Raw genomic sequence first — 22908 nt, forward strand, 5'->3', positions numbered from 1 at the left:
GATAGTCATACCTGCACGAGAGCTTTTACTTCCAAGTCATGCTTGATGATTTCTTGCTCGCATATTCAGACGTGGACAAAGAGGACCATGCTCGACAACAAACCGCAAGGGAGTATTTGTGTTGAGCAACAAGAACCAGTTTAACAAAATGCAAAAACTTGTAAATCAATAGGTGGATTGATTGATGGTTTAATATCTATAATTTATAAGGACAATGAATGAAAGCCATCACAAACACCCAATGGAGGGACACATGGAATCAAAGGCCACATTACGTGCAACATACATATTAACATATGGGGTAGCTATAGTCCAATAAAAAGGAGCCTAAAGTTACTGTTTAGAGGCGAACCAGTATGAATCGATTATTCATTGCGGTACAGTTATAGAAACATAAAGCCCTTTACTTTCATATCACATCAAAATAATTTCACAAATGCTAAATATACACTTAATTCAGTTTTAACCAGTTATTTTACAGTGACACGTTTGCAGCGCCCATCTTCCGTGTACACGCAGGTGTTCCTAGTCGCAGAAAGCGAATTAGCAGGTAGTCGCTCTGTCTACTGTAAACAAACGCTGTAAAAACGGAAATTTGACCGTTTGGGAACCCTAACCCTATTAAAAATAAGTGTAGTAATTTCACATATTTTTCCCTAGCTGATATGAAAGATACGTTCCTATGTTCCCAAAACCTTACCGCAAGCGATGCTTGTTTATGTTTAGAGCAAGCATCGGGGCTCCTCTGGCGAGAAGTTGGTATAGTCAATAGGCGCTAAGGCTAGTTAGCGTCTATGAATGACAAAGGGGGATACCTAGTCAGTTGTACAACAATGCATTCAACTGAAACGTGTCTTCCGCATTTAACCCACCACCGAATGGGCTAGGGTAAATAGTACCATGCCTTGCAAGATCATATATCAGTATTAGAGAATCAAAAAGTCACAGCACAATATACAAAACATGCCATACAAATCAAAGAAAAGGTTGATACTTCCATTCTTAAAGTAGTAAAGAGGATATTTTCAGAAAAGTCCTTTGGGGATCAGTTTGTACGAAGCACCTTTGCAGGCATCTCTCCACACTCTCTAAGGTCGGGTGTCAAAGGCTGGGTAAAGGCTCTAGATTCACAAGAACAGTTCCCTTTGTGAGGAGGCGATCGCGTGCTTCATTGGTGTACAGCAGTGAGTCAGGTCCTCTCCTACAGAGAAAATGTTTAAAGTTAATTATGTATTGCTTTTTCCATCTGGGCATTGCTTTCAGATCAGTGCAGATGATGGAGATGAGAAGATTTCATAAAAAGTACAGATTAAAATAGATAAGGAGTGGAAGCCACAACTACAGACTACTATTGACAGAGAGAGGTATATTTGTTAATCGATTCATTTAATCTTGTGGCCTACACATTTGTAGCTAAAAATGCTGAATTGCCGTAGACTTACAGACGACACAAGGAGCCGAGGCATCTGACCGAGTTTACCTGTAGCGGGAGAGGAGAACGAGGCATCTGACAGTTTACCTGTAGCGGGAGAGGAGACCGAGGCATCTGACAGTTTACCTGTAGCGGGAGAGGAGACCGAGGCATCTGACAGTTTACCTGTAGCGGGAGAGGAGACCGAGGCATTTGACCGAGTTTACCTGTAGCGGGAGAGGAGCAAGGGCTGGTATACTAGGGCCAGTGGGTTTACCTGTAGCAGGGGAGAGGCCGAGGACTGGTAGACTAGGGCCAGTGGGTTTACCTGTAGCAGGGGAGGGGCCGAGGACTGGTAGACTAGGGCCAGTGGGTTTACCTGTAGCAGGGGAGGGGCCGAGGACTGGTAGACTAGGGCCAGTGGGTTTACCTGTAGCAGGGGAGGGGCCGAGGCCTGGTAGACTGGTAGACTAGGGCCAGTGGGTTTACCTGTAGCAGGGGAGGAGCCGAGGCATGGTAGACTAGGGCCAGTGGGTTTACCTGTAGCAGGGGAGGGGCCGATGACTGGTAGACTAGGGCCAGTGGGTTTACCTGTAGCAGGGGAGAGGCCGAGGACTGGTAGACTAGGGCCAGTGGGTTTACCTGTAGCAGGGGAGGGGCCGAGGACTGGTAGACTAGGGCCAGTGGGTTTACCTGTAGCAGGGGAGGGGCCGAGGCCTGGTAGACTAGGGCCAGTGGGTTTACCTGTAGCAGGGGAGGAGCCGAGGCCTGGTAGACTAGGGCCAGTGGGTTTACCTGTAGCAGGGGAGGAGCCGAGGCATGGTAGACTAGGGCCAGTGGGTTTACCTGTAGCAGGGGAGGGGCCGATGACTGGTAGACTAGGGCCAGTGGGTTTACCTGTAGCAGGGGAGAGGCCGAGGACTGGTAGACTAGGGCCAGTGGGTTTACCTGTAGCAGGGGAGGGGCCGAGGACTGGTAGACTAGGGCCAGTGGGTTTACCTGTAGCAGGGGAGGGGCCGAGGCCTGGTAGACTAGGGCCAGTGGGTTTACCTGTAGCAGGGGAGGAGCCGAGGCCTGGTAGACTGGTAGACTAGGGCCAGTGGGTTTACCTGTAGCAGGGGAGGAGCCGAGGCATGGTAGACTGGTAGACTAGGGCCAGTGGGTTTACCTGTAGCCGGGGAAGGGCCCAGGACTGGTAGACTAGGGCCAGTGGTAGTACATGTACCAGATGGTATCGTTCTTTAGAGCTGGTCCAAACAGAGGGTTGAGCTGGGCCAGGATCGCTATCAGCCAGCTGAAAACATACAACACATACTAATAATTACACATCTACATATGTCTCTCATGGCTTCTGTTATGTCTAACGGCGTTCTTTGTGGACCCCAGGAAGAATAGCGGTCACTAAGGCATCTAATGGGGATCTAAATGAGGAATAAAGATGCCTTGTTCTACCCTATAGTAATGGATGAACATCACAGCAGGGTCAGCTATAATAGAGGAATCCAACTAAGAGTTCAGCAGACTGAAGGAGACAACATATCACTAGATACTTCCCTCTGCTGCCGTGAACACCATCCCCATTATGTGGCCTGCACTGCACCCTGGTGGACATACAGCAAAGTAACATGACACGGCTTTATCTGCTAGCTTCAGAAGCTAAATAATTAACTAGGAAATTAAATGGCATCTCAGGACTACCAGGTTATATTGAATGGAATGATTACGTACAATATAAGCAATAGGCATACTCTCGGATCATTGACCCACCATACTCTAGGGATAGATTTATTTTCTCTATTGGAAAAAACGACCGCGATGAACTTTGAGCGTGTCAACATCTGTTAATGACTGGTAATCATTATGTACTGATGTTGGGACATTGAAATCGAGCTGCAGTCGTCCCAATCAATGTTAATGGCAAATGACCTAAGGGAGAATGGTGTTCCCTCTCTGTGTCTATGTGGGACAGATGCTGAACACTTCCCTAGCTCCACATATAGGCCAATAGTCCCGTTTCACACTTTCATGAAAGCAACATTATGCATGATGCAAGATTCAAAACACAGAACACTGGGCTGTAATCATTACACCGATTCTGTTTCAAAACGTTTTGCAACAAAAAACATTTACGCAAAACAGAAAAGGCAAAAGAGAGTTTATGTTGGTCAAATTCAGGTAGGTCCTTCCCAGTTTCATTTGCTCTGTTTGATTCTTAAAACTGTAAAAGGGTTTCGGTAATGAATACACCCCTGTTGCCCGCCTGCGCCCTGTTCCAACCAACTGAGCCAAATTAATACAAGAAGGGCCCTCATAGTGATACTGTTAAATATTCAGCTACATTCCTGGGAGGACTATACTTACAACAGGTAGCAGCAGACAGCAGTTAGCACCAACATGGTAACTATCACTCTGGAGGGGGAGAGAGAGGCATTATTGCACTGGGCCAAGACATTATTACAAAGCAGTAACAAGACATTAGGCTATAGATTTGTACAACAACAAACCAAATGTTAGTTTGTTAGTCCTATATCTATGGTTTATTATGGCAAGTGCTCATCTCCCAGACGTACTACTGGTCCTACTTCATGCAGATAGGGCTTTATTATGCCAACTTCAGTCACATGCAAGTGACAGAGCAGATGGGAACTAGAAATGGACTGGGGAAGTTCCAAAATTACATCTTAATTCGTCTATATTCCATCAATTTTTATCCAACAAAACGAAATTTGTCAAATGTTAAAGCTTATTAGTACTTTAAAGTCAACTCAACTATTGTTGGCCATGATGAACAATATTGTTGACAAAAGAACCAGCTGCCAAAAAGTATAATAATTTAGCAACGGACTGAAAAGCAAATAAAAAGTTATTGGACGCATACACATAAAAAATAGGTTTCACATTTTCCACGAATATGAATACAAGCGACATTTGAGGTCTATCATGAAGTACGTCCTTTGTTTGCAAACTTTTATAGTTAGCAAGATATTGCTTTTTTTCTATTATGTTAGCTAATTTACTCACCCTCTGTTCGGTCCCTTGGGGACAAACCACGGCACAACTCCACCAATAATCCCCCAAAACAGAGTCATCACCGACATAGGAATGACAAAACTAAGCTCCGCCATGTCTGTCTTTTGTTATAGAGTTTTAAAATAAGAAAAAGTTAACTTATGCGCTTGACAACGCTACACGACCTCGAAGTAGCGAAATGCTACCAGACTAGGAAGTATGGATCACATGACGTCGCCACAATAAACTGGTAGTCCAAGATTTTTTATAAATAAACCAAGATAGACCACAGCCTGTCGTTTCCAATGCGAGCAGATGGGTCATAGTGGGCAGAACAAGCATGCGGGTGGGCAGAGCCCAGCACGAGCTAGCGAGATCATATTGGCCCGTTCTAGCATACATCTGTATAGTTCCGTTAGGGAACGTCTACTCTGTGAAATGCGCGTGTGCAATAACTCGATTTTGCACTCCTAAACAACGCGATTTTTTACAACTTTAGCGAAAGTCTACAAAACTTAGTCCACTCTGTTCATAACATATTTTATTTTTGGGAACAGCAAACTGCATTGAGATCAAATGTTTAATCGATTAGAAAATTTGCTAAATGTATCCCAAAATCCATCTCGTTCCAGTTTCTCCCACTCCCCGCCAGTGTGCTTCCTCTCCCTACCATATTTGGTAGTGAGTGGAAACGCCAAAAGGATGCTTCATAATCCAGTGATATGTCTGTCTCATTGTTCTATGGGGTAGTGGTGCCAAAAGTTGTTCATAAACTGATCCTTGGAAACTTGATCCAATGGGAAAATCAATGGAGTTTTTGGATAAATGGCCAAAATATATTTTTTTCTATGAAATAATCTTCATCAACTAATGGCACTTTTTGTGAATTTTGAAGTATTTATGTAATAACAAAAAGCCCTCCAGGACACATACAGCACCCGATGTCACAGGAAGGCCAAAAAAAGATAATCAAAGACAACAACCACCCAAGCCACTGCCTGTTCACCCCGCTACCATCCAGAAGGTGAGGTCAGTATAGGTGCATCAAAGCTGGTACTGAGAGGCTGACAAACAGTTTCTATCTCAAGTTAAACAGCCATCACTAACACAGAGGCTGCTGCCTAGATACAGACTTGAAATCATTGGCCACTTTAATAAATGGATCACTAGTCACTTTAATAATGCCACTTTAATGTTTACATATCTTGCATCACTCATCTCATATGTATATACTGTATTTTATATACTGTATTGCATCTTGCCTACGCTGATGACATTGCTCATCCATATGTATATATGCTTATTCCATTCCTTTACTTAGATGTATTGTTTATATATATATATACCTTTATTTCAACAAGGAACACAGACTGAGACCAAGGTCTCTTTTACAGCTGGGCCTTGCGTACAATGATTAAGAAACTACACAAGACAAAGAAAACGATCACAGATAACACAACAACAAAAAATACAGCAGCAGATTGTTACATTTACACACAGGTTATTCCCCTAACAGGTTATTCCCCTAACAGGTTATTCTACTAACAGGTTATTCCCCTAACAGGTTATTCCCTTAACAGGTTATTCTACTAACAGGTTATTCCCCTAACAGGTTATTCTACTAACAGGTTATTCCCCTAACAGGTTATTCTACTAACAGGTTATTCTACTAACAGGTTATTCCCCTAACAGGTTATTCTACTAACAGGTTATTCCCCTAACATGTTATTCTACTAACAGGTTATTCCCCTAACAGGTTATTCTACTAACAGGTTATTCCCCTAACAGGTTATTCTACTAACAGGTTATTCCCCTAACAGGTTATTCCCTTAACAGGTTATTCTACTAACAGGTTATTCCCCTAACAGGTTATTCTACTAACAGGTTATTCCCCTAACAGGTTATTATACTAACAGGTTATTCTACTAACAGGTTATTCCCCTAACAGGTTATTCTACTAACAGGTTATTCCCCTAACATGTTATTCTACTAACAGGTTATTCCCCTAACAGGTTATTCTACTAACAGGTTATTCCCCTAACAGGTTATTCTACTAACAGGTTATTCCCCTAACAGGTTATTCCCATAACAGGTTATTCTACTAACAGGTTATTCCCCTAACAGGTTATTCTACTAACAGGTTATTCCCCTAACAGGTTATTCTACTAACAGCACAAGAACTTGCATTACCCGAAACAGTTACAAGCGATACAAAAATAAAAATCCTCCAATAAATATTTAAAATGGGCGACAGGGGGACAAGAGTCTTAAGTTTAAGTTTAGTCTGCAGGCTATTCCATAGGCAAGGAGCGTAACAGGAAAAGGCAGCCATGCCCAACTCTGTGGAAATCGCATGGGCCTCAAGTGTAATCCATGCTTGAGACCTGGTGTTGGGAATTCTAATTCTAATATTGATGAGTGATGATAAATAAGAAGGTTGTTTATTCAGAAGTGCTTTATAGACACCACGAGAGCTTGTTCTCGTCTCACGGACAGCAAAGTCCAACCCACATTTTGATATAAAACACAGAGGTGAGTTCTGTAGCTAGCACCCGTAGTTAACCTAAGTGTGCAATGATAAGTAGCATCCAGCGATTTAAGTGTGGATGCTGTAGCATGCATGTAGATAATATCCCCATAATCTATAACAGACATAAAAGTAGCTTGCACAATTTGTCTTCTATTTGTAGAGGACAAACGTGTCCTGTTTCTAAAGAGGAAACCTAGCTTGATTTTTAGCCATTTATAAAGTTTGTCAATATACATTTTAAAAGACAGTTCATCATCCAACCATGTCCCTCAGTATTTATATGCAGAGACCTGATTAAATCTAGAACCATCTAAGCTCATAAGTACAAGTGCATTTTCAACTAACTTTTTGAACCTAAAAGAAATCATAAAATGTGTTTTCTTTGCATTTAAAACAAGTTTTAGCTGTATAAAGACCCCTGTAATATCTTCAAATCTGTCTCCAATAGTGATAATGCTTGGTCAGCCGTTGAAGCGATAGAGTACATGACAGTGTCATCAGCATCTAAATTAATTTGACACTTTCTTATCTCATCACCGATATTGTTTATGTAGCAAGTGAACAGTAATGGACCAAGTATAGAACCTTGTGGGACCCCTTTAACCAACTCCAATGGCTCCGACTGGATGTCCTCGACTCTAACAGCCTGATTTCCATCCTTTAGATAGTCATGAAACCAACGACAGGCATCCAATCCCAGTCCTATTGACGACAGCTTACCCAAAAGTATCGCATGGTCTACAGTGTCAAAAACTTGAGACAAATCTATGAACAAGGCGGTACAGTGCTTTCTATTATCTAGGGCATTAGTAATATCATTTACAACACATACAGTGGCCGTAATAGTACTGTGTTTAGGTCTGAAGCCAGATTGATTAGCAGAAAGAGTATTGTTAACAGTTAAAAAATTCACTACCATCACCTCCCTTGAAGAGTGGTAAAACAAAAGCTGTTTTCCAAGATTTAGGAATCTTTCCTACGACAAATGTTTGATTAAAGATATGCGTCACTGTACTAGAAATAACAGGTGCTGCAACTTGAGTAAATGTGGATCCAGATAGTCAGCGCCTAATGATTTCTTAGAATCTATTGCAGATAGTGCAGATAAGACCTCATCTTCTGTGACTTTTTGAAAATTAAAAAACTGATTTAAAATAATAATAATTATAGGCAGAGGGACTGAAACAATAGACCAGTCAGGATCATGTTGGCCATTTTTTCATTCAAAAAGAAAACTATCAGAAACAAAATTCTTATTTAAAAACATCACAAATTTCAGTTCGGTCACTGATGATCCAGGATTCCGATGTAATTTGCTACGGCAGGCAAGTCAAGGAGTTTCCTCGTTTAAGTGAGTTAACAGTTTTCCAGAATTTAGCGGGATCACCAGCAGACTCTGTCATAGCATCAAGAAAATACCTAGATGTGGAATTTTTATTCCCTCCGTCCATGTATTTCTTAATTGCCTAAAAAGCAGCCAATCAGCTGTTTCACCAGTTTTCCTCGCCAAGGCCCATGCTTGATTCTTTTACAGAAAATTGATTTTCAAATCACAGGAGAACGAAGGATTAGTTCCATTTTTTACCCTAAATCGCTTTAACAGGCGTGTTGATCAGCCATAAAGGTAAAACTTGCTCAAAAGAAAGAGAACGCTGAAACTGGGTCCATTATGCAGTTTACGGATAAAAGCTCCGAGTAATAAAGGTCATGGAAAAGGCTTGCTCTGATTAGTGTTTATAGTTTCTCTTTAGAATTGTACAGGGGTAGTTTTTTTTAGCCTAGTATCTCTGATACATGCAATAGGGCACTGGTCACTGATGTCATTAGCAAATAACCCACTAGCTATATATTTGTGAGGTGTATTTGTAAAGATAAGGTCTATTAATGTAGATTTTTTGGGGTCTTTTGGATTAGGACAGGTAGGTATAGTTATTAGTTGAGTAAGATTTAGTTCGTTACAAATGTCTTTTAATTTAAACGATGCTGGCATCAGCCAGTCCAGATTGAGATCTCTGATAATCAATCATTCAGAGTTTGCATAATTAGACATTAACTCAATTTGCATAAAGCAGATACCAGAGATAAACTCCCGCTAGCATTAATAGTGCATTATGACCAAGGACCACATATAGAACTAAGCATTCATACTGTTTGGGAACAGAAGTTGAAATGGACAGTGACATCTAGGTTGCATTTAACATATATGGCAATGCCTCCACCCCTACCCACTCTGTAGACATTATACCCAGCTAACAGAACATCTGAGTCTACCTCTATCCACATTATACCCAGCTAACAGAACATCTGAATCTGGAGCAGAGACACACAGCCAGGATTCAGATATAATCATGTCAGCATGTGATTGTGAGACCAGTATTTCAATAAAATCTAGCTTTTGGATCAAGCTTCTAGCATTCAAATGAATAATTCCTAGACGTATTATTAGATGAGCGACGCTTTCTCGTGTAACTACCGACAGGCCTGAGTTGGATGGAGACTAAATTACTTCTAACAATACCCCTCTGCCTGTACGAGGAACGGTACCTTGACAGTAGTGTAACAATAACATAAAGTCCATCAAAAGTTTCATCCATGTTAGCAGCACCTGTAGAGCTATTTAAAGCTATGGGGGGAGCAGTGAGTTTAGTCTGATGAGGAATTGTTCCGAGTATCAGCCCCCATGGCTATGTAGCGTCAATTCTCACATGCCCTGTATGAGGCTATAGTGAGAGCCAGGCTTGAGGAGAGAATGCTTGTACCATACCTATTCAGATGTAATCCATCCCGGATAAATACATTTGGTCGATGTAGAATGTGTATTAGGTAGTTGTTGTGGAATTGTTAGATTACATGTTAGATAGTGCTGCACTGTTAGAACTAGAAGCACAAGCATTTCACTACACTCGCAATAACATCTGCTAACCATGTGTATGCGACCAATAGAATTCGTTTTGGACATGAACCATCATGCGATTAGGCTGGTTCCACCAGGCTAAACCAGAGTATTAGGCAAAACAAAAACATCCCCATACGTGTGGCTTGCCCACTGTGCAGCACTTTACTGTGATAAAACCATTTACGACAGACAATGAAATAGATTTTTTACAACAGTTTATTGTAAAACAATACATTTTCACTCTGCCATCTTCTCAATGGTTTCCTCCTTGTATTTGCCCTTCTCCTTTCCATCAGCGCGAGACTTGGCCTTACGCTCCAGGATCTTCTTGCGATCCTTGTCCAGCTTTAGCCTGGTGATCACAACCTGAGAGGGAAGAGGGAAAAGATGTGATTGGCACAATCATTTAGAGCAGGAGGAGGATTGGTTCTAGGTCAACTTCAATATAAAGTGTGGTGAAAAGACAAGATTCCTGAAACCCAAACTGAATTCCTCTTCACGAAGAAACACTTCTCTGCCACAATACTAGTGTAGCTACGCCATGGAGAAACATCTCAGCCACAATACTAGTGTAGCTACGCCATGGAAAAACATCTCAGCCACAATACTAGTCTAGCTACGCCATGGAGAAACATCTCAGCCACAATACTAGTGTAGCTACGCCATGGAGAAACATCTCAGCCACAATACTAGTGTAGCTACGCCATGGAAAAACATCTCAGCCACAATACTAGTCTAGCTACGCCATGGAGAAACATCTCAGCCACAATACTAGTGTAGCTACGCCATGGAGAAACATCTCAGCCACAATACTAGTGTAGCTACGCCATGGAGAAACATCTCAGCCACAATACTAGTGTAGCTACGCCATGGAGAAACATCTCAGCCACAATACTAGTGTAGCTACGCCATGGAGAAACATCTCAGCCACAATACTAGTGTAGCTACGCCATGGAGAAACATCTCAGCCACAATACTAGTGTAGCTACGCCATGGAGAAACATCTCAGCCACAATACTAGTGTAGCTACGCCATGGAGAAACATCTCAGCCACAATACTAGTGTAGCTACGCCATGGAGAAACATCTCAGCCACAATACTAGTGTAGCTACGCCATGGAGAAACATCTCAGCCACAATACTAGTGTAGCTACGCCATGGAGAAACATCTCAGCCACAATACTAGTGTAGCTACACCATGGAGAAACATCTCAGCCACAATACTAGTGTAGCTACGCCATGGAGAAACATCTCAGCCACAATACAAGTCTAGCTACACCAGATGTAGGCTAGGCTTAAAAAGCTAAATTGTGAGTTTCTACAAAACAATGGACATTATATGCAATCCCAATCATTAATGACAAATCCATGTCCAGACATAACACGGAGAGCCTTTCTATTAGACACACGAGAAGAGCTCTCAAATTCTACACAAGACTGGGGGGGAACTATATCAAAATGCATTACTACTAGTAATATCACTGATGTCCAAGACCAACCGGAGCCAAGTAGGAATGCAATGACCATCAAAAATAAGTAACCTAGGCTAGTCTCACAATCTAACATTGATCCGAGGCAACGGCTTACATGTCAGGTAACTGCACTAAGCGGAGTACTAGCTATAAGTACTAGCTATAAATATGTTTCTTCCCCAGTACAAAGCATACATGAGGTGCCTGCTGCCATACGACATGTTCAAATCAGTTAAGATGTCCAGAGACTTACAGTAAGGCGGACTAGTCAACTAATCTTCCTTCATAACAGGAAAACACCCATTGCCATGACATCTGAAGGCTGAAACAAGTGGTGAATGGCAAATAACTGTACATTGGCTCAGTTTACCCAGGCACCCTACGGAAACATTTGAACTCTTTCTCAAGTAAATGTTCCTTGATTCCACACCTTGTCAAAGTGCATTGGAGAAAATTAATAAGAAAAGCATCTAGAAACTGATGTGTTACCATGGCTTGTCCAACAGAAATACGCAATTTTAATCTGCAATCTTTTTTTTTTAAACCAACCATGGCCCAGGTGTGGTGACCACTGAGCTTGGACACACTGATAAACCTGCATGTATTTAGAAATTCCTACAGGTATGCAACACCAACAGGTAGCTGCTGAGAATGGAAGTTATTTAGATGGTGTTAAAGCTAGTTTTTTTTGCGTCACTCCACAACAACAGAAAATAGTCATTTTTGAAAAACCATTGTGACCACTCAAATTTAGTTGAGACACTAAAACAATCATTATCAACAATGGTACAGACGTCATGTATAATACATCTATACACATGTGTCAAAAAGGTACAGGTGTGTGACTACAGGTAAGATGCCAGAGCCTCACCTTGCTGGGGTGGATGCCGACGTGCACGGTGGTGCCGTTAGCCTTCTCTCTCTGCACGCGCTCAATGTAGATGACGTACTTCTTCCTGTAGACCTGCACTACCTTGCCAATCTGCTGGCCTTTGTAGTGTCCACGGACAACCTGCACAGCAAAAACATGGAAAATATCATTAATAACCACGTGACCAAAATCCTAACATTCAAAATCCTAACATTCATTTGAATTGGTCAGAAATCAGGTGTTAGTTCTGGACTGGAGTTTTATGTAGTTCCTCAGGCGTGTTAGTAACAACTAATAAGGCAACCTCATAATTAGTATCAAGTCTGGTCAAACTGTGTAGCTCTGGGGTCTTTACCTGGACCTCGTCGTCCTTGCGGATGGGCATGGACCTCGCATTGTACTTCTGACGGAGCTCCTTGGAGAGGGGGGAGGACATAATCTTCCTCCGGATGTGTGAGGGGGCATTGAAGTGCCTCTTGCGGTTCTTACGCCGCGAGGATGTCACAAATGGATTCAGCTTCATGTTGATGACTGTAGGGCAAACACAGTAGACAACATTCAGACTAGAGCGGTAGGATGGCCCGACAGATCAATCACAACTTGCTACATTTGTCGTCTAGGCAACATGTGTTTGTTACCACTAACAAACCAAAACAACTGCATAGTTTATGTACAAAGCCAAGAGATTCCCGACCGAAAAGGTAACGTTTGTTCGCTAGCCTTATAAGCGACCACCTCAAGTGATATACTGTTGTTAAGGTGAAGCTAGTTAGCTACATAACTAACGTTAGCTGGGTAACGATAGCTTGTCATTATCGGGAACTCATGTCAATAGCTACAACATTTAACTAGCTAGACAAGCTATCCACCCAACAACTGCATAACTAACGTTTAACAGTTCAGAGACCACCACCTACAAGTTCACACAAAAATCAATGAGCTGCTATGACTGGTCACATCCATGCTTTCAACATGGCATGGGTACACAGATAGCAAGGTTGCGAATGCTATGTTTGATGCTAGTCAAGCGCAGTGGACTTCAGTGTTAGCGACATTCAAACTACATATTTCAATGCCATGGGGTTCGCTAAAATATAAGACACTATGAAAACAAATCGTGAAATGAATGTTCAGGCCCAGTTCAATTCGTAGTCTGTCTGCCATTCTCTGGGGTTTAACGGGTAGCTAGCAAGCCAGCACCGGTCGAGGGATGCAGATTACGATACGTTTTTATTTAGCAACCAATATAAAATGTGGCTCCAATAGTGATCACTTTAGAAATATATCAGCGGTACCTGACTCTACGAGTACTTTTGGGGACCAGCAAAAGTGTATAACATAGGATGGATGTTGATAACTTTGGTGAAAATGTCAACAAGGAATTCTTACCCTGCCGATTACTCCTCTATGACCGGCGGAAAAGAGACTCTCATTGTACTTCCGCTCGCATTAGTTCACACATGAGTCCCGCGAGAAGTGCACACAGAATGAGAGTTACTGCTGCTTGTACTTCGAAGCTGGAAGTTACATCAATCAAAATAATCCATTTCATTCAAAAATAAAAATGTACAAATGTGTATGTAGTACATTGACAAATATGAAATGTTTATTTGTTCCTACAAAATTGTTACTGTGCTTTGGAGTTTCATATTAGTCAATGGAATGTATTTTGGCTGTTTATGGATTAGGCCTACAATTTCATGAAAATATTAAATCCAGTAAGGGACGACGACGCCAACAAGAAAAAAAGCATATCGTTTCATGGGGAGGCATCGTTTGATGGAACAGTTCCAATGCCTCTCAGAGCATGCTATAGGTTGGTGGTCAGTGTGTGTGTGTGTGTGAGTTCGTCAGGGCGGGCTTTGAACTGTATGGAAGTATACTGGAGTAGAATACGCGCAGTATGGATGTTGACCAGGAGATGTCGCCATAAAGCATGATGTAATTTAGTCGGACCTCCTGGACCTTTTAGGACTTTCCATCTTGACTGACACCCTAACCATCAATTAGTAGGCAATATTTCCCGCGAAGAGACCTAATACCAACAAACTACACTGAACAAAATTATAAACACAACATGTAAGCCATGGAATGACTGGTCACTTTAATATTGGAAAACTAGTCACTTTAATAATGGACCACTGGTCACATTAATAATGGAATCACTAGTCACTTTAATAATGGAACACTAGTGACTTTAATAATGGAATCACTAGTCACTTTAATAATGGAACACTAGTCACATTAATAATGGAACACTAGTGACTTTAATAATGGAATCACTAGTCACTTTAATAATGGAATCAGTGGTTAGTTTAGTAATGGAATCACTAGTCACTTTAATAATGGAACACTAGTCACTTTAATAATGGAATCACTAGTCACTTTAATAATGGAATCACTGGTCACATTAATAATGGAACACTAGTCACATTAATAATGGAACACTAGTGACTTTAATAATGGAATCACTAGTCACTTTAATAATGGAATCACTAGTCACTTTAATAATGGAATCAGTGGTTAGTTTAGTAATGGAATCACTAGTCACTTTAATAATGGAAACACTAGTCACTTTAATAATTGAATCACTAGTCACTTTAATAATGGAATCAGTGGTTAGTTTAGTAATGGAATCACTAGTCACTTTAATAATGGAATCACTAGTCACTTTAATAATGGAATCACTAGTCACTTTAATAATGGAATCAGTGGTTACTTTAGTAATGGAAACACTAGTCACTTTAGTAATGGAATCACTAGTCACTTTAGTAATGGAATCATTAGTCACTTTAATAATGGAACACTAGTCACTTTAATAATGGAATCACTAGTCACTAATAATGGAATCACTGGTCACATTAATAATGGAATCACTAGTCACTTTAATAATGGAACACTAGTCACTTTAATAATGGAATCACTAGTCACTTTAATAATGGAATCACTGGTCACATTAATAATGGAACACTAGTCACTAATAATGGAAACAGTGGTTACTTTAGTAATGGAATCAGTGGTTACTTTAGTAATGGAATCAGTGGTTACTTTAATAATGGAACACTAGTAATTGAATCAGTGGTCACATTAATAATGACTTTAATAATTGAATCAGTGGTCACATTAATAATGGAACACTAGTCACTTTAATTATGTTGATGTAACAGTATAGACGTTACGTCCGTCCCCTCGCCCCGACCTGGGCGCGATCCAGAGACGCTCTGCACACGTCAACAGTCACCCTCGAAGCATCGTTACCCATCACTCCACAAAAGCTACGGCTCTTGCAGAGCAAGGGGAACCACTACTTCAAGGTCTCAGAGCAAGTGACGTCACCGATTGAAACGCCACTAGCGCGCACCACCGCTAATTAGCTAGCCATTTCACATCGGCTACATTGACATACTGCTTTACTAATTTCATATGTATATACTGTATTCTATTCTACTGTATTCTCGTCAATGCCACTAGTCAATGTCCTCATGGTTATGTATTTCTTAATTCCATTATTGTTACTTTAGATTTGTGTGTATTTTTGAATTGTTATATATTTCTGCACTGTTGGAGCTAGGAACACAAGCATTTTGCTACACACGCAATAGCATCTGCTAAATATGTGTAAGTGGGTGGGCCACGTGGGTGGGCCTAAGCCCTTCAAGGCCCACCCATGGCTGCACCCCTGCCCAGTCATGTGAAATCCATAGATTAGGGCCTAATGAGTCAATTGAAATAAATCTATTTCCTTATATGAACTGTAACTCAGTAAAAACGTTGAAATTGTTGGATGTTGCGTTCATATTTTTGTTCAGTATACATTGTAGCCTGTTTATTGTGGCTTGCTTGACAAATATTAATCACCATCATCTAGCCCATTTGTCAGTTTATTAAAACAATATATATATATTCTCCTGTATCCAAGCCTAAAACCCATGAAGGGCTGAAACATTTTAACTATATATAAGTTAGGCTATCAACCTCTGTCCTTAAAGAGTTGCGGAATTTCTAATTCACTTCGCGCTCTAAATGACACAATTATTTGGGCTACTTCGCTTCACTTCGCTCTCTAAATGATACAATTATATAGGCTATTTAAGAAGACGGGGCGGAGGGCATAGGTTAATTTGAATCACGCCGAGACCAGGCAATTTCCAACTCCGCTACACACTACCCCGTACCCCCTCTCCGGCCCCCTCCCTACCGACTCCCATCAGATAACCGGTAAAAGAGGCGCAACAACCCCCAGTCCTGGCCTGCGTGACACGGGATAAAATGACACCATGCAGATAAAAACGGGATGAACACCGAAGCAAAAGACCTTGTCACGGATATCAGCGCGCTGTTATAAAGGGTTCTGACCATGCTCGGCTCGCACTGTCTGCATGGGTGACAGTGATGCGGTCATAGCACGAGCAGTTCCAGCTCGTTCCATCCCTCTCCGGTCTCCGGTCTCCGGTCTCTCTCTTGCGGCAGTTCGGATGTGGAGCCAACACCGGAGCACTGCTTTCTGCTAACTGGAGAAGAAGATGAAATGTTTTTCCCGTTATCTCCCGTACCTCTTCCGCCCTCCCACCACCATCCTATCTTCCACATGCCACACCGAAGGTAGGTAGAGACTCAGGAGCTGTGTGTATTGTGGTCGATAGGGGAGGGGAGTTTAGATGTCTAGTATAGATCTCGTTATGTTGTTGATCATATGGGGAACTATACTGCATATAGGCCTATATGCTTTATCCGTGCTTCTGACCTTAACTGTGTGAGCTGTCATTGTGAGCTGTCATATAGGGTCTGTGTCCTGTCTGTGGTTTTATCCTATAGCATGATGTAGTCTAGTTAGGGCAGGACAACACTTATGAATGCAAACGGTCACCACTGACTGTAACTCGGATCTGGGTGAAATAGGCCTACTTTTGGGTTTAATTTTGCCTGGAATTTGCACTTTTGGGACTATTCTAAGTATGGGAAAGTATTTGACATGTGATTTTACTCTGGTTGTGCTCCATAAGTGGATAGAAGTTTAGAACTGATCATTCTGAGAAGCCTTCAGAGAAGCCTGATCATTCTGAAAAACCTGATCATTCTGAGAAGCCTTCAGAGAAGCCTGATCATTCTGAAAAACCTGATCATTCTGAGAAGCCTTCAGAGAAACCTGCTCATTCTGAGAAGCCTGCTCATTCTGAGAAGCCTGATAATTCTCAGAAGCCTGTTCATTCTGAGAAGCCTGATCATTCTGAGAAGCCTGAGAAGCCTGCTCATTCAGAGAAACCTGATCATTCTGAGAAGCCTGCTCATTCAGAGAACTTCTTGGTAAACAGCACTACTACCATTTCATTCGAACAGTGTGACATCTGTGTTTCAATGTTCTCTTGTTAATTTGTCTGGTATTATACAGGGGTATTCCACATTCCACGTGCTTCTTTTTGTTTTCTCATGATTTGGTTGGGTCTAATTTTGTTGCTGTCCTGGGGCTCTGTTTGTGTCTGTGAACAGGGCCCCAGGACCAGCATGCTTAGGGGACTGTTCTCCAGGTTCATTTCTCTGTAGGTGATGGCTTTGTTATGGAAGGTTTGGGAATCGCTTCCTTTTAGGTGTGTGTGTGTGTGTGTGTGAGATAGAGAGAGAGAGAGAGGTCACAGTGGTTAAAATTGTATACTGACTAGTTGTAGAGGCCACAGTGTGTGGCCTAGCTTGTATTGAGACATAACGTGGAGGGATGGAGGCTGAGAATGAGATACTACATTATTTAACCTTAATTAAAGCATCCCCCTCACACATGCAGTATCATATAGACAGTCAGGGAAAGAAGCCTTCAGAATGAATATATGTGACCTATATTTGGAAAAGCTGTCTGCCTTGGATATCAGATGTGTGTATATATAAGGCTCTGTCAGTTAGTCACAAACACATGCACAGACACATGCCCACTCTGTCAATACTTCCCCTTGTCATCCCTCAAATATACTGTATGCTAGTTATAAGGCTCAGTCAGTTAGTCACAAACACATCCACATGCCCACTCTGTCAATACTTCCCCCTGTCATCCCTCAAATATACTGTATGCCAGTTATAAGGCTCAGTCAGTTAGTCACAAACACATCCACATCCCCACTCCGTCAATCCTTCCCCTTGTCATCCCTCAAATATACTGTATGCTAGTTATAAGGCTCAGTCAGTTAGTCACAAACACATCCACATGCCCACTCCGTCAATCCTTCCCCTTGTCATCCCTCAAATATACTCTATGCTAGTTATAAGGCTCAGTCAGTTAGTCACAAACACATCCACATGCCCACTCTGTCAATCCTTCCCCTTGTCATCCCTCAAATATACTCTATGCTAGTTATAAGGCTCAGTCAGTTAGTCACAAACACATCCACATGCCCACTCCGTCAATCCTTCCCCTTGTCATCCCTCAAATATACTGTATGCTAGTTATAAGGCTCAGTCAGTTAGTCACAAACACATCCACATGCCCACTCTGTCAATCCTTCCCCATGTCATCTCTCAAATATACTGTATGCTAGTTATAAGGCTTAGTCAGCCAGTCCAGCCCTCCATCCCTCACTCATTCACAAAGACACGCAGGGATGCATACACATGCATATACATACACCAGCTTGTTCATTCACTCATCCAAACCCCCCCTCACACACACCCCTTTCCCATCCCCTCCTGCCGGTACTGACCCTCAATATCAGCCCAGTGGAGCAGCCCAGTGGAGCAGCCCAGTAGAGCAGCCCAGTAGAGCAGCCCAGTAGAGCAGCCCAGTGGAGCACTCCCCAGTGGAGCAGCCCAGAGGAGCAGTCCAGTAGAGCAGCCCAGTGGAGCAGCCCAGTGGAGCACTCCCCAGTGGAGCACTCCCCAGTGGAGCAGCCCAGTGGAGCACTCCCCAGTGGAGCAGCCCAGAGGAGCAGCCCAGTGGAGCACTCCCCAGTGGAGCAGCCCAGAGGAGCAGCCCAGTAGAGCAGCCCAGTGGAGCACTCCCCAGTAGAGCAGCCCAGTAGAGCAGCACAGTGGAGCAGCCCAGTGGAGCAGCCCAGTGGAGCAGCCCAGTGGAGCACTCCCCAGTGGAGCACTCCCCAGTGGAGCAGCCTAGTAGAGCAGCCCAGTAGAGCAGCCCAGTGGAGCACTCCCCAGTAGAGCAGCCCAGTAGAGCACCCCAGTGGAGCACTCCCCAGTGGAGCAGCCCAGAGGAGCAGCCCATTAGAGCAGCCCAGTAGAGCAGCCCAGTGGAGCAGCCCAGTGGAGCAGCCCAGTGGAGCAGCCCAGTAGAGCAGCCCAGTGGAGCACTCCCCAGTGGAGCAGCCCAGAGGAGCAGCCCAGTAGAGCAGCCCAGTGGAGCAGCCCAGTGGAGCACTCCCCAGTGGAGCACTCCCCAGAGGAGCAGCCCAGTGGAGCACTCCCCAGTGGAGCAGCCCAGAGGAGCAGCCCAGTGGAGCACTCCCCAGTGGAGCAGCCCAGAGGAGCAGCCCAGTAGAGCAGCCCAGTGGAGCACTCCCCAGTAGAGCAGCCCAGTAGAGCAGCCCAGTAGAGCAGCACAGTGGAGCAGCCCAGTGGAGCAGCCCAGTGGAGCAGCCCAGTGGAGCACTCCCCAGTGGAGCACTCCCCAGTGGAGCAGCCTAGTAGAGCAGCCCAGTAGAGCACTCCCCAGTAGAGCAGCCCAGTAGAGCAGCCCAGTGGAGCACTCCCCAGTGGAGCAGCCCAGAGGAGCAGCCCAGTAGAGCAGCCCAGTGGAGCAGCCCAGTGGAGCAGCCCAGTAGAGCAGCCCAGTGGAGCACTCCCCAGAGGAGCAGCCCAGAGGAGCAGCCCAGTAGAGCAGCCCAGAGGAGCAGCCCAGTAGAGCAGCCCAGAGGAGCAGCCCAGTGGAGCACTCCCCAGTGGAGCAGCCCAGAGGAGCAGCCCAGTGGAGCAGCCCAGAGGAGCAGCCCAGTAGAGCAGCCCAGTAGAGCACCCCAGTGGAGCACTCCCCAGTGGAGCAGCCCAGAGGAGCAGCCCATTAGAGCAGCCCAGTAGAGCAGCCCAGTGGAACAGCCCAGTGGAGCAGCCCAGTGGAGCAGCCCAGTAGAGCAGCCCAGTGGAGCACTCCCCAGTGGAGCAGCCCAGAGGAGCAGCCCAGTAGAGCAGCCCAGTAGAGCAGCCCAGTGGAGCAGCCCAGTAGAGCAGCCCAGTAGAGCAGCCCAGTGGAGCACTCCCCAGTGGAGCAGCCCAGAGGAGCAGTCCAGTAGAGCAGCCCAGTAGAGCAGCCCAGTGGAGCAGCCCAGTGGAGCACTCCCCAGTGGAGCAGCCCAGAGGAGCAGCCCAGTGGAGCACTCCCCAGTGGAGCAGCCCAGAGGAGCAGCCCAGTGGAGCACTCCCCAGTGGAGCAGCCCAGAGGAGCAGCCCAGTAGAGCAGCCCAGTGGAGCACTCCCCAGTAGAGCAGCCCAGTAGAGCAGCCCAGTAGAGCAGCCCAGTAGAGCAGCACAGTGGAGCAGCCCAGTGGAGCAGCCCAGTGGAGCACTCCCCAGTGGAGCACTCCCCAGTGGAGCAGCCTAGTAGAGCAGCCCAGTAGAGCAGCCCAGTGGAGCACTCCCCAGTAGAGCAGCCCAGTAGAGCAGCCCAGTGGAGCACTCCCCAGTGGAGCAGCCCAGAGGAGCAGCCCAGTAGAGCAGCCCAGTGGAGCAGCCCAGTGGAGCAGCCCAGTGGAGCAGCCCAGTAGAGCAGCCCAGTGGAGCACTCCCCAGAGGAGCAGCCCAGAGGAGCAGCCCAGTAGAGCAGCCCAGAGGAGCAGCCCAGTAGAGCAGCCCAGTAGAGCAGCCCAGTGGAGCAGCCCAGTAGAGCAGCCCAGTAGAGCAGCCCAGTGGAGCAGACCAGTGGAGCAGACCAGTGGAGCAGCCCAGTAGAGCAGCCCATTGGAGCAGCCCAGTGGAGCAGCCCAGTAGAGCAGCCCAGTGGAGCACTCCCCAGTAGAGCAGCCCAGTAGAGCAGCCCAGTGGAGCACTCCCCAGTGGAGCAGCCCAGAGGAGCAGCCCAGTAGAGCAGCCCAGTAGAGCAGCCCAGTGGAGCAGCCCAGTGGAGCAGCCCAGTGGAGCAGCCCAGAGGAGCAGCCCAGTAGAGCAGCCCAGTAGAGCAGCCCAGTGGAGCGGCCCAGTGGAGCGGCCCAGTGGATCAGAGCTGAGTTCAAATTTTTACATTAGACTTTTTAGTTATTTTAGCAGCCGCTCTTATCCAGAGCGACATACAGTAGTGAGTACATACATTTCATACAGTAGTGAGTACATACATTTCATACAGTAGTGAGTACATACATTTCATACAGTAGTGAGTACATACATTTCATACAGTAGTGAGTGCATACATTTCATACAGTAGTGAGTACATACATTTCATGCAGTAGTGAGTACATACATTTCATACAGTAGTGAGTGCATACATTTCATACAGTAGTGAGTACATACATTTCATACAGTAGTGAGTACATACATTTCATGCAGTAGTAAGTACATACATTTCATACAGTTGTGAGTGCATACATTTCATACAGTAGTGAGTACATACATTTCATGCAGTAGTAAGTACATACATTTCATACAGTTGTGAGTACATACATTTCATACAGTAGTGAGTACATACATTTCATGCAGTAGTAAGTACATACATTTCATACAGTTGTGAGTGCATACATTTTCATACTTTGCATTGGATATATTTACCATATCATATGGAGACAAACATAACACATTTTCCTTATCATAAGTAGACATACTTGCAAATGATTAAATCCTTCCAATAGAAACCCCCCCCCAATTTAATTATGAATTTAACTTTAATTAAATGAGTTGACTCGTCACATGGGATGATTTCACTGAACAACAAAAGAAAAGGAATATTGATCCAATGATCCATTGCATCTCCCAAAAATGTTTTCAACATACATCTGTAAAGCTTTGGTTGTCTTCCTCTCAGGTTTCCATGTCTTCTCCCTGGACCTCCTCAATGTCCACCTCTTGAACATCAGACTCTGAGGCCTCATCTTCACAGTCACTTTCCAACCTTGTTAAGGATGGCTCGTTGTCAGGCTCAAAAAGCCTCAAATTTCCCCAGATGGCAAATCATTTTTCAACCCTTTTATTGGTCAGTCTGTTGCGTGCTTTGGTGTGTGTGTTCCCAAACAAGGACCAGTTACGCTCTGAGGCGGCTGATGTTGGTGAGATTTGGAGGATGATGGAGGCAACAGGGAAAAGAGCCTCAGATCCACAAAGTCCCTTCCACCAGGTGGCTGAAGAGATATGTTGGCACAACTGCCTTATTGCATCTCCATCCCAAAGCCCTTGCTTGGAAGTGTACTTCACCAGACTGCCAAGAACCTTGCCCTCATCCAGGCCAAGGTGGCGAGACACAGTAGGGATGACACTATAGGCCTTGTTGATCTCTGCACCAGACAGGATGCTCTTGCCAGCATACATGGGGTCCAACATGTACACGGTGTGTATGGGTTTCAGCCAGAAGTCTTCACACTTTTTGATGTATTTCAGAACTGCAGTTTCCTCTCCTTGGAGCAACAGTGAAGTGGGTAGGACAGTACGGATTTCTTCTCTTACATCTGCATGCAGAGTCTGAACATCAGACAGGATGGCATTGTCTCCCTCAATCCGTGCAATAGCTACTGTTATAGGTTTCAGGAGTTTCAGGCTGCTTACCACTCTCTCCCAAAATATATCATCCAGGAGAACCCTCTTGATGGGG

The 22908-nt window shown here is 44.3% G+C and overlaps 3 protein-coding genes across 3 annotated transcripts in view; 1 reads left to right on the plus strand and 2 right to left on the minus strand.

The window, feature by feature from the left end:
- Positions 1-173: 173 nt before the first annotated feature.
- LOC115119577 (V-type proton ATPase subunit e 1-like) lies at positions 174-4652 on the minus strand. Its single transcript, XM_029648415.2, has 4 exons — positions 4433-4652; positions 3773-3820; positions 2580-2705; positions 174-1201 (listed from the first exon to the last, which is right to left on the minus strand). The coding sequence occupies exons 1-3, from the start codon at positions 4534-4536 to the stop codon at positions 2612-2614; spliced, it is 246 nt and encodes an 81-aa protein (XP_029504275.1). The 5' UTR covers positions 4537-4652; the 3' UTR covers positions 174-1201; positions 2580-2611.
- Positions 4653-10044: 5392 nt separating this feature from the next.
- LOC115119573 (large ribosomal subunit protein uL24) lies at positions 10045-13665 on the minus strand. The gene is made up of 4 exons (XM_029648411.1): positions 13578-13665; positions 12544-12719; positions 12189-12329; positions 10045-10212 (listed from the first exon to the last, which is right to left on the minus strand). Exons 2-4 carry the CDS (start codon positions 12709-12711, stop codon positions 10084-10086), a joined length of 438 nt encoding a protein of 145 aa, XP_029504271.1. The 5' UTR covers positions 12712-12719; positions 13578-13665; the 3' UTR covers positions 10045-10083.
- A 3046-nt stretch (positions 13666-16711) lies between these two features.
- LOC115127704 (serine/threonine-protein phosphatase 2A 55 kDa regulatory subunit B beta isoform-like) overlaps positions 16712-22908 on the plus strand; it is a 73479-nt gene continuing 67282 nt past the window's right edge. Inside the window, exon 1 of the mRNA XM_065018213.1 lies at positions 16712-16790. Within this exon, the coding sequence (XP_064874285.1) occupies positions 16712-16790 (79 nt within the window). The remainder of the gene's footprint in view (positions 16791-22908) is intronic.

This window comes from Oncorhynchus nerka, linkage group LG5 (genome assembly GCF_034236695.1).
Source record: "Oncorhynchus nerka isolate Pitt River linkage group LG5, Oner_Uvic_2.0, whole genome shotgun sequence".
Lineage (NCBI taxonomy): Eukaryota > Metazoa > Chordata > Actinopteri > Salmoniformes > Salmonidae > Oncorhynchus > Oncorhynchus nerka.